This window comes from Colobus angolensis, unplaced genomic scaffold, assembly GCF_000951035.1.
Source record: "Colobus angolensis palliatus isolate OR3802 unplaced genomic scaffold, Cang.pa_1.0 Scaffold140, whole genome shotgun sequence".
NCBI lineage: Eukaryota > Metazoa > Chordata > Mammalia > Primates > Cercopithecidae > Colobus > Colobus angolensis.
The window spans coordinates 137,453-149,929 of NW_012114489.1; the positions used below are offsets into that span (position 1 = coordinate 137,453).

General features: G+C 38.1%; 1 protein-coding gene across 1 annotated transcript in view; it reads left to right on the plus strand.

Annotated features, from left to right (window-relative positions):
- Positions 1-12,477, plus strand: part of PHEX (phosphate regulating endopeptidase homolog, X-linked) — a gene marked incomplete at its 5' end in the record, with an annotated part of 182,031 nt that overhangs the window by 136,427 nt on the left and 33,127 nt on the right. The window contains one exon of the mRNA XM_011935153.1: positions 10,420-10,474. Coding sequence (XP_011790543.1) covers positions 10,420-10,474 — 55 coding nt within the window. The remainder of the gene's footprint in view (positions 1-10,419; positions 10,475-12,477) is intronic.

The following is a 12,477-nucleotide window of genomic DNA, read 5'->3' on the forward strand; positions in this document are numbered from 1 at the left end:
TTGAGACTATTATTGCATAACCAGATACCGTTCAGTGAACCCACATAAGCATTTGTCGAGTACCTACCATGCTCCCAGGACTGGGCTGAATATTCCTGCTGCTAGTGTCAGTTTCAAATATTTAGTACAACAATCAATAAATGAGAGGACCTGTTGGAATATAAGTAGAATATGAGACACTGAGCTTCATAGTGGAAGGAAGTTAGTGTTTTCTTTGCCAGATGTTGAACTATAGCAGTGGTTTTCAAAGTGCGGTCCCTGGATCATCAGCATCCCTTGTGATAGATGGGCATTATCTGGCCCTACCTACTGAATCAGAGACTCTGGGATTTGGGCCCAGCAATTTATGTTTTAACAAGATCTTAACTACCAAACTTCTGCAAGATGCCAAAGATTGAGAACCACTGAGCTATAAAAATGCAGCACAGGCAGAAGAGGTCAGACTTGTTGGGTAAAGGTGGGGTGACTAACTTCTGGTTTGCCTGGGACCATCCCACTTTTAGCACAGAAAGTCTCACATCCCAGGAGCCCCTTCTGTCCCAGCTAGATAGGGATGGTTGGTCACCCTGGTGAAGGGTGGCAGGGGTGAAGGAAGGCTCTCTTCATTGCAGCCTAAAGGTAATTATGGCAGAAAAAGAATAGAAGGGCCAGCAGAGAAGGTTTCAAGATGGAGGGCAGATTTCAGAAGCTGCTTTCTGCTTGTCAGCTCTATGCTGATAGATGTGGTGGCAGGAGGTTACCTGCAGGAAGCCAGCAGATGGCTAAGGCATCTTGCTGAATCCCTTGACAGGAGTCACAGCTGTTAGAACTTGATACTTTCTGGAAAGGGGAAGGTTGGCATTCACCAAACTACTGCAAGATGCCAACTTGAAAAAAAATCCATGATGAATCTTAGCAGTGATGACAATGAAATCATTTTACAGCAAAAGCCATAACCAAAAGTGCTTTGTAATTGCAGCAATTTCCATGTCCTGACTGATGGCATCAGATTCTAGAATGGTGTCCAGCTTATCTGATTACAAGAACTAATCCTGAATAAGATGTAACATTCATTCTTAGAGTAAGCATTCATCCTGGATTTTCTAAAGCAGGTGCAATTTAAACTCTTTTTGTTCTTTACTACAGTCATAATGTACAAGGCATGTAAAGTTTCAGTTTTGAAAGTACAGTGTGCAAAATTGTAATAAAAGTAATCATATGTTACATTGTTACATGCATGGCGTTGATGACAGAAAGACAGGAGGGCCGATTTATAGATCACTCAAACATACACAATTCCTTATTTTTCCTAAATCAACAGTTCTGAACCTGTTTTCATAGTCCAATTACCTGGGGAGCTTTTAAGAAATGCTTATGTTCAGGGTTCCATCCCAGAGATTGTGACTTAATAGGTTTGAAGCAGGGGCTTGGACATAGATATTAAAACAAACAAACAAACAAAATTCCCCAGGTGATGTGCATTTGGGGTTGAGAATACTGTACTTACCCTGACATAAACCAATGGGTCCCAACTTTAGCATGTACCAGAATGGCCTGAAGTGCTATTCAGTAGGTCTGGGGAGGTGGGAGTGCAAACATTTGCATCTCTAAGGAGTGCCCTCGTGATGCTGATGCTGCTGGTCTGCAGACTAAGATTTGAGCACCAGTTTCCTAAACCATTCCTACTCCAAACCCCAAATAATCGTACAAACCACCTCTATCACCCATTAGCTAGACATGTGAATAAATAACTCCCTCTCAAAACATTTCTGCACATCTACTCCCACATATCCGGTATTTTTTTTCTCTACTGAGTTTAAAACATATTTCCATTAAAAAGCATATTTTAGAAAGCTTGGTATAGGTTTACCTTCCTCTTTAGGTCTTGCAAAATAGGATTATTTGTCTAGTGGTATCCTTTCTCCCCCACTAGATTGTAGGTTCTTTGAGGACATTTGTATGTTCAAAGCTTGCCCATGTGGCTTGGAACATCATAGGTGCTCGGTAAATGTTAGTAGTCAGTTACGCATAGAAATTGCATCATCATAACCAACCCTACTATTCCCAATAGTTTTTATAATGGGATCTAAATAGACTGACACTCCAAAATTAGGATCATAAAATATATTCACTTAGTGAAGTGGACGCTATTGCACAGGACAAGTAAAATAAAGAAGTGAGCAGAAGGTAACTACAAGTGACTTTCACCAAGAAGTACAATAATGTAGATAAGATGATATATCAGCAGTAGCTCTGAAATGTGGACTGATACATAGAGTAGTTTAGTAATACAAGCACACACTTAAGGCTTTTGAAAAAAAATGACTGTCACAACTTGTGCTAAAGCCACATTCATACATCAAAAAATCCACGCAAACGACCAAATATCCCATTGTTTCATGAAACTAATAATGCAATAGAATGTATTGACATAGCCCACCCCTTAACAAAACTATCACAAACATCTGCACTGAAAGAAAACAGACACAGGTACGCACTTAATGAAAAACCTAAGTATATTTCTGGAGAAAGCAGCTATGGCAAATATGGAAACAGATTTAGTTCAATAAACAGCTGAATGTGTATGCTGGTCCACACATCCTCAAGCCCATTTAATTTTCCTTTGGAATTTTCCCTTGGTCACCTTTTTTTGGACTTAATTTACTTTGTCATTTGCCCCTGGCTCTGTCACTTCTGTACCAGAGGCTGCTGGAGGGATCCTAAATGAAAAAAATCAATAATGCTAATTCCTTCAGAGGAGTCAAAAGAGATGTTGAATTTAAGAATGAAATGCTCCTAAAGGTAGATGAGTTCAAGTTGTCTTGCACTGTGTTACTACACTTAAAAAAGTTTGCTATAGAGAAAGGGAAAAAGCACATGGTCTGGGTTTCTGAAGACCTGGCAATGAAAGTTGGAGGCTTCCTATTTTGTAAAATCTGACCAAACATGGAAATAACAGGAAAAGATGTCTGAGTCTGGTTCACAGTTATCTAACATCATCAGCATTTGTAAGGGTTAATACTAAAAAAAAAAAAAAAAACTTCCAAATAACGTAAAATTTTGGAAGGTAATGTTTTAAAAGTATTTTCTGCATAACTTTTCTGAACCATACACTTATGAATATGGAACTTAAATTTAATGCTGCAGTAAAGTGAAAGCAACAATGAATGTAGGGAAAATGGATTAAATTAGTTCAATATTCTCCAGGCCAAAGGCCTTTGATCAATATTTTGTCTAATTTTCTCTTTCCAGCATATATCACAAACACAAAAAGGAAGAATATTCCACTTTTATTGGGGGTCAGCTGGGAGGGCTTAGAGGATACAGGATTGATGGAATTTGCATAAAACTGGGCAGGACTTTTTAGCTTGTTAATATCTGTATTGTGATTGAAAGTTTATTGGAAAAATGTGCTGATCTCAAAACTACACTAGTTCTGCCATGACAGCAAGAGAGTGGAACCAACAAATTCTTTCATCTAGAAAGAAAATGAAAACCAGAACTTGAATAATGGAATGTATCTCAGATCTGGTACTGAATGTGGAAAATTCGAGAAGTAATACATTGGTACTACTAATAGTATCATGTACGGTTTTAAACTTTGGCTAACAAAATGTACTCATAATGAAAGGTAATGCTTCAACCCCAGTCGTCTGTCTGAGTTTCACAAGATACAGAATCAGTTCATTCAACGAGTATTTATTGAGTGCTTACCATGAAACAGGTATTGTTCTAGCTCTGAAGATATCACCATTAAAGAATAGTAAAAAATAAAAATCCCTTTTGTCATGGAACTTGCATTCTAGTCAGGGAAAGACAGAAAATGCATACAAAGTAAGTCAAATGTAAAGTATCTTACATGGTGGTTAAGTGTTATGATGAGTTACAAAGCAGGAAAGTGGGTAGGATAACATCCTGCCCCTTAAAAAAGCGCTAGGGAAGGCGTTAATGAAAAGATGATCTTAGCCTACATACCTGAAGCGAGCCATACAGATAGTGGCGGAAAGTAGGTTCTAGGTTAGGGGAAGAGAGGGGTAGGGCAAAAGGAAGATTATTCCTTTTTTTCCATATCCTTCTATCCAGTGTGAATTTGCTAGGCCTGAGTATATTTATTTATTTGTTTTATTGAGGTCTGAGCTGTGGAATAATGGGCTACATTTGTTTTCTTCTCTATACTTGTTTGTACTAAAAAAACTCTAATTAATGCAGCTGACAATAACGTGTACTGAAACCTGGACACATTGAGGCATTTAACTTTTCTGGGAAAGCTGTAGCTATCGTCGGCGTATGATTTATGACTATAAAAGTCAAATAGTTGAACCTGGGGTCGTCACCCAGTGAATGCGATTGGTTCTTTGGCAATTGTGTCCTAAACAAAAGCACTCTGTCTTTGATGGTCAGCATTTTGCTAAGCTCCAACTAGGTTACTCCACATTTACTGATAGGAGAATTGTAATGAGAAACACCAGTAAAAATGAGAGGTTGACCGCAGTAGAAAACCAAAAGCAGGTTCTGTGGCTTTCCCAGGTGCAGATTTGAAAGAGACACTATTACTAATAAATAAGTAATTAGGTTATTACAAAGACCAATATTTTATTTTGTCAGAATTTTAATCACTGAAATGGTATAACCACAGTTTGTATTTTTGCCTGAAATAGGAGTGGAATTTGCTGGTGTTAACAAATGCAAGAACAAAATAATACTATGTAAGCCTAGTTAACTGTTTTTCAATAGCCTTTAGAAGAATTTTCTTTTTTTTTTTTAATGCCTTTTTTTTTTTTTTAATTATACTTTAAGTTCTAGGGTACATGTGCATAACGTGCAGGTTTGTTACATATGTATACTTGTGCCATGTTGGTGTGCTGCACCCATCAACTCGTCAGCACCCATCAATTCATCATTTATATCAGGTATAACTCCCCAATGCAATCCCTCCCCCCCCCCCCATGATAGGCCCCAGTGTGTGATGTTCCCCTTCCCGAGTCCAAGTGAACTCATTGCTCAGTTCCCACCTATGAGTGAGAACATGCGGTGTTTGGTTTTCTCTTCTTGTGATAGTTTGCTAAGAATGATGGTTTTCTATAATACACACATACATTTTTTTTGAGATGCTAAAATAAATTTTAATAATTGTTTGTTACATAACATACTGTGTAGCTATTTGATGAAATCTACCTCTGTGTAATAATTATTAAAGTAAGTCTTGAAATGTATGATAAGAATATATTAGTTTTTTGGGTACAATTTCCATGAAAATACGTAAATGAGAAAACAAATAACTAAAATAAGAAACAGGAGGTTTTTTCTACATACTGTTGTCATCATATGAAATTACTCTGTTAACTAAATTAACCTGACATTGTCACCCTTAAAAGCAAAATCTAAACAAAACTAATTCTCAAATTTATTTCTTTTAATTTTAGTAATATATTTTATTTAACCCAATATATCCAAAATATTTTCATTCTAATATGTAATCAATATACAAAAATTATTAAAGAGATGTTTTATATTCTTTTTTCATACTAAGGGTTGAAAATTCAGGGGGTATTTTATTTTATTTATTTATATTTATACTTTAAGTTCTAGGGTACATGTGCACAACATGCAGGTTTGTTACATAGGTATACATGTGCCATGTTGGTTTGCTGCACCCATCAACTTGTCATTTACATTAGGTATTTCTCCTAATGCTATCCCTCCCCCAGCCCCCCAACCCCCGACAGGCCCCTATGTACACACACACTTATTTCTAAAAGAATTAATTTTAATTACACAAGCTGATTATCTTTGGATAATCAAATTTAAAACATGACATTTATGTGTAGAGCCCTTTTTATCAGCCACCACCCCAAATCCTGATTTTCTTCAAAAGGTAACCACTGTGATCACTTTGATATGTATTTTATGACTTTTAAAGAATTTACATATGTATACACATATACACACAATACATGTATATGCTCACACTGGTAGGATAGTTATGTAAGAAAATAAATGGTATTTATATATCTATATCTGTACCTTGCTTTATGCCAACAACATGTCTTGGGGGTTATTTCCCATGCTGGAATATTAAGACCTACCTCTTTCTTTTCACTTACTGCATAGCAGTCCACAATATGGTTATACCATAATTAATTGCTATCTTATTTGGACATTTAGCTTGTTGCACACTTCTCAACTACAAGCCATGCAGCAATGAACTCTGTAGTGCCCTTGTGCAAGTGATTGGGCAGTGGTTTTCACTGTGGCACCCAGACCAGCAGCATCTGCATCACCTGGGAACTTGTTAGATACAAATTCTTAGCCCTACCCTAGACTTACTGACTCATAAACTGAGGGTGGGGTCCAGCAATCTGTAGTTTAACAAGCCCTCCGGTGAATCTGATGCATTCTAAAATTTGAAAACCACTGGCAGGTATGTCTGTATATACAGACATACATATGTGGATACAGTCAGTTCTATAATGTAACATATGTGTTCTTAAACACCACTGTGCTATGCAAAAGTATGTGCTAAAAGGCCACAGGGCTTATGAGAAAAATGAGGTTGGGGCACAACAGTTAAAAACTTTATCAGTGACACATTAAAAACAAAAGCTGGGAGCCCATTAAAAATGATAGCGCGGTTTTATACATGTTAAATGGGTAAATACACAAATGCTACAGTAAATATGGCACCTTCCCTTGAAAAGACCAGAAGTTTGCTTGTGTAAGTTGGTATTGGAGGGGTTGTCCCCTGTGAGTTTTTGGGTAGCGGCGGAAGGAGGGTTATATGAAATTGGAAGGTAAGTTGGTTTAACACCAGATGTGGTGAGTGTGGCTCCTACCCCACGTGGTGAACTGAGGCAGTTGGTCATGTTGAGGTGTGTGCGTGTGTGCACTTTGTGTATTCCTATATGGCTCAGTCCATTTGGGTGCAGTTTTCTGCTTTTCCCTAGCATTTCTTGTGGATAAGCAAATGTGAAATTGGAGTTATGTTCAAATTTTCCCCCAATGTATCAATTTCCTTGGAATAAATTTGCCTTTTCAATGCAGGTGTCATAGCTGTATGTATGGATGCTGACTCTTTTGCATACATTACACAAAATAACTCCACACACTGTACTGAATGCTGTTTTTCACTTAATATTTCTTAGAGCTTTTTCCATATCACCACAGAGTTACTCATTTTTTTTAATGGCATTTAAAGCATTAAGAGATGACCAAATTGATCTCCAAAATGCAACAACCTACACTCCCATCAACATGCTTCCTACACTTTGGCCAATATGACCTATTATCACATTTATTAACTTTTGCCAACCACTAGTTAAATGTTTCTCTCCTTCCTCTCCCGCCCTCTCCTCCCTCTCTCTTCTCCCCCACCTCCACAGAGACATTTACATTGTGAGGAATGCCTCTCATAAGTACACTGATAGAAAAAGAACTTTAAAAGTGTGAAACAGGTGGCGAGGTGGTGTTGAAATGCTAAAAAAAAAAAAAAAAAAAAAGGAAATGGATATGAAAGAAAACATAAAAACCTATTAAAAAGGCAGAGAAAAGGAATTTCCTTTCTACTTATTTTTCACTTCCACCTTTGCTAAATACATCTTATCCACTTTATGAGATAAGATATTGAGTTGACCCTGTAGGGATTCCATCTATCACTCTAGCTGGTTGACGTCTCCAAAAATGCAGCTTACACTATTAATCCATTCACTTCAGCAAAACATGCCTAAGGGCATCAGATTCTTCTGTTTATCAGTATTGGGTTCCTTGGCCCCAACAAGCTCAGCAGATACAGCTGAACAGAGTGATGTGATGGCTTCAGCTCTTGAGTCGGGGGCTTCTAACACCAAAAGTGACAGAAATAGTGGCTCATGCAGGTGTCAGATGTTTGCCTGTAAAGAGGTTGGCAATGGATGTAAATGCTTCCAGCTGAGCACATTACCAGGCAGGATGAGCCATAATGATTTAATAATGAAATCACATTGGTTTATGATCATTGTTCTTATTAGGAAATATTGCTTTTTGATGATTTATTATGTGAAACTGAGTTTTCATATAAATACTGTGATTTGCATTTATATGTAATATATATTTGCATATATATATCTGAGTCAGAATGACTTACTAAAAGTAATCACCAAAAAAAAAGAGGATGCAATATTGATGTAAATATGCCAAAAATATTTAAGGAAATGTAGAAATTATGAAGATTATTATGATGTTGCCGCTTCAAAATAATATTAGATGCATTTTCCTTTATGTGAAAATGGCAGAGAACTAGTAGCCGGAACAATCTCTGTTTTGCAATTAGGCTTTTGCACCTTGAAATCACAAACTACGACATTATTAATAAAATATAAAGAATATATATGAGGGTTATATAGAACCACCATTTCCCTTCTAAATTAAGGACTTGCTTTCCTGTCCTCATTTCTCCTCATGTGTGGAGAAATGGAGAGAGAGAAAAAAAGTTTGGAGGAGAGAGAGAGAATGGGGGAGAGAGAGAAAGAAGAGAGAGGAAGAACATTTTGACTTACAGAAGAGCTTTCAGTCTCATAGGGCCTAGAACAGTTGCTCTGGAGCAGTGAAGGACACTATAGAAGGCTTCTTTCTCTCTCTTTCGTCATGATTCTTTGCTCTATCAGCTGTGATGACTTGTAAGTACAGTTCCTAGGATCAACCCAGGGTGCAGAATTTAGTGGTGAGTTGGAAGGGCAAAGCAAAGCATGTCTGTCACTCATCTGCACTCAATGTCAGGTACATAATTTGGGAAGCCCAGTGCAAAATAAAAATGTGGGGCCTCTTGTTCCAAAAGCAGGAAAAAATGCCATTGAGGGTGCTAAAATATAAAGCCTTGCCCTATCTTTCATGGCTTTTCTCTTTCAACTTGTCATGGTATTGTTTTATTTGCTATTCAATGCTACTATAAGAAAAATTAAAGACGTAAGTCATTAGCATGAGTGTTACTTTTCATCTCAATATTGTGCAATGTCAGTTTTAAATGCAAACATAAGAGCATTTCACTTGTACGTGGAATCACCAAAATTACAGAGTTTGTATTTTGTAGCTTGTATGTGCATATGTATTTTGTTCTTACCAGCATGGAGGAAATGCTGAACAAAACTCAACTGTTTTTATTTCACTTCTTAATACATGTTCATTCTACCAATACTCTCTACCTTTGGTTTACTGATGAGTAAGGAAGGACTAGAAGGAAAAGAAACTATAGGTTATTGTATAAGTCTGTTCTCACACTGCTAATAAAGGCATACCTGAGACTGGGTAATTTATAAAGGAAAGATGTTGAGTGGACTTACAGTTCCACATGGCTGAGGAGGCCTCACAATTATTGTGGAAGGTAAAAGAGGAGCAAAGTCATGTCTTACATGGTGGCAGGCAAGAGAACTTGTGCAGGGGAACTCCCCTATATAAAACTACTGGATCTCATGAGACTTATTCACTACCATGAGAACAGTATGGGGGAAACCACTCCCATGATTCAGTGATCTCCACCTGGCCCCGCCCTTGACACATGGGGATTATTACAATTCAAGGTGAGATTTGAGTGGGGACACAGCCAAACCATATAATTCACCCTTTCTCTGTCCTTTTATGTCATCATTTTCAGTGTAGGTGTTTGGCCAATACAGGGAAGTAACAGGTATAAGAAAGGTTATGACAGGATTCCTTGGACATTCATGTTTCTTAGAATGCCACTACCTTCTTTTGGTCATTGAAGGAAATTCTGGTTCGAATGAAAAGTATGGCCTCTTAGGGCTATCAGAGCTTACTCAGTTCTAGATGTATCATATTTACCTTGTATTTGTTTGGCATCTCACTAAACTCCTACGCACTGTGGGCCCGATGGAGTCCTGTGCTCCTGGGGCATTGTGAATGCTGTGTGAAAAATGGGGCTCCTAGGAACAGCAGACACATATTGTGCACATTTTCTCTGCTCACACACACATGTTCCATTGTCTCCTCGGGCTCCACTAGAAAAATACAAGTTCAAAGATAAAATCATTATGAATTTCAAGACAGTGGCAGGAGAGGATTAAACTAAGTGCAGAACCCTTCTCTGTGTGGGGCCTGTGTGACTACACGGGTTGCACGCCCACAGAGCCAGCTCTTTCTGTATCAGGCAAAGCTGCTGGACAGCCTGAAGCCTCATGAGCATGCCACGTATGAAGGAGCCCAGCTCACAGCAGGCTGGACATTGCCGATAGTGTACCAGTGCAAAATGGTTTCCCTGAAACCATTTCATACACTTATTTCAAACTCAGTTGAATTGATATCATTGAGACAGCTAGATCTCTTAGAGTGCTCCCAGTGCCAGGAGGAGTGCCTCTCAGATGGGTCTTTGAAACCTCAATGTTATAGCTAGAACCAGGTAGTCATCATTGAATCACTCTCTCTATATCTCTTAACATTTTTTCTTTCTCATAGGATTTCCAGCAGGAGAGCTCCAGAAGCCTTTCTTTTGGGGAACAGAATATCCTCGGTGAGTAAAGGAGGAAAGAAACCAGTTACTGACCAATTGGGAAGAACATGTTGCTTTTGGTAGAGGACAGAAGAAACAAAGTCAATGGTTATTCAGCAGAAAGATGCCATGGAATCTGGCATGGGTCGGCTGCACTCTTTTTGGGTATTTGTTTTCTGATCTTATGACCAGGGTGTATGACTGGACAGGAAGGCCAACTTACACATAGGTGGCTTTCATTTTTATGCATTTATTCTCTTACCCATTAACTCATACTACCAGTATTTGGACATTGAAGGATTGTTGGGATTTGAATTGATGGGATGAGTCTAAAACCACTCCGGATAGAAGAAACAATGTGAGATAAGGAGGAAAAAGTGTTTCTATAATGGCAGAGTCTAGTTTGGCTAGCCTAAATGGTATATGAAAGGACGTAGTGGAAAAGAAGATTGAGGTTTGATATTGGAGGGCTCTGCATGTCAGGTAAGGAGCCTGGATACTAATAGGCAATAGAAAATATTGAAAGTTTTGAGCAAGTTAGATAATTGAATTTATCTTTAGAAACATAACCTGTGTAGCTACAGAATAAGTCAAAATTGGTAGTGTATGGACTTAGGGATACCAGTTTAAAGGTCATTTTAATACCAACAGATTGTAGACTCATGTAATTCACAATTTCCATACATAGTAGAGATTCTGATAATGTCAATAATTTCACCATTTTTATTATATACTTTTTACTTGCTCTGGTGTTTTAATTCATGGAAAATGTTAGTCTTGATTCTGTAAGTTGAGTGAGTCTCTTGTGTTTTGGTTTGGATATATGACAATTTAAAAATAATTATGTAGGTTTAAATGATATAGATTTCCATAAATACATCAATAAGAGAAATATGTTGGCAATGTTTTCATTTGGGCTTTGGGCTTTCCCAGTAGCAGACCTTGTGATAAGTATTCAAGTGCAATTAGTTCTTTTGGGAGGTGGTACAAGGAAACACCAGCAGGGGAGTGGAGAATTGAGACAGTGAGAGAAACAAGCCAAATGAATTGTGTCCTATGAGCTTTTTATGGCTGCCAAAATGAATTACTACAAACTTAGTGGCTTAAAATGACATTAACTTATAAGCTTATAGTTCTGTAGGTCAGAAGTCCAAACTGGTTCTCACTGGGCTAAAATCAAGGTGTCAGCAGGGCTACATTCCTTTCTGGAAGCTCTAGAGATACACCTGTTTTCTTGCCTTTTCTAGCTTCTAGAGGGGGGCCCACATTCCTTGGCTCATGACCTCGTCCTCCATCTTTAAAGTTCCATAGTCACATCTCCTTCGGACTCATCTTCTGTCTCTCCCTTCTACTTATAAGGACCCTTGTGATTACATTGGGACCATTCAGATAATTCAGGATAATCTTCCTGTTTTAAGGTCAACTGATTAGCAACCTTAATTCCATCTGCAGCTTTAATTGCCCTTTATTGTGTAACATAACATATTCACAGATTCCAAAGATAAGCATATGGACATCTTTTGTAGGCCATTATTCCACCTAGCACATGTGTGTTACAAAGTCAGTTATCACCATGGGCAACTGGAGCTCAGTCTTGCTGGGGAACTGTAAAACATGCTTCAGAGTGATCCCACCTCAGGCACATGGGAGCTGGGGAATTTATCTATCCTCCAACTCACCTTCCTTCCATCATTGATTGAGGACTCCTACCAGGGGTACCTGGCAGTGCCCATCCTAGGCCAAGAGGGCTCTAGTGGCTGGAGAAAGTCCTTAGGCAACTAGTTTTAGGTGCTGACATTTGAAGGCTGTCAGATTGGTGTGCTCAAAAATAGGGCTAAGAGGACATGGGCAGTCATTGATAAAGCTTACTACAGGGAAGCACCATTGTTAGAATAAATAAAAATTCCAGGTTCTTATTTAACCAAATCTATTAATAATATCCCAGGCCTCAGCTGCATAGTTTTCTTTGGTGTTCAGATGTTTGGAATCAATTTGTCCTGCTTTTAAGTTTAGAAATATATATA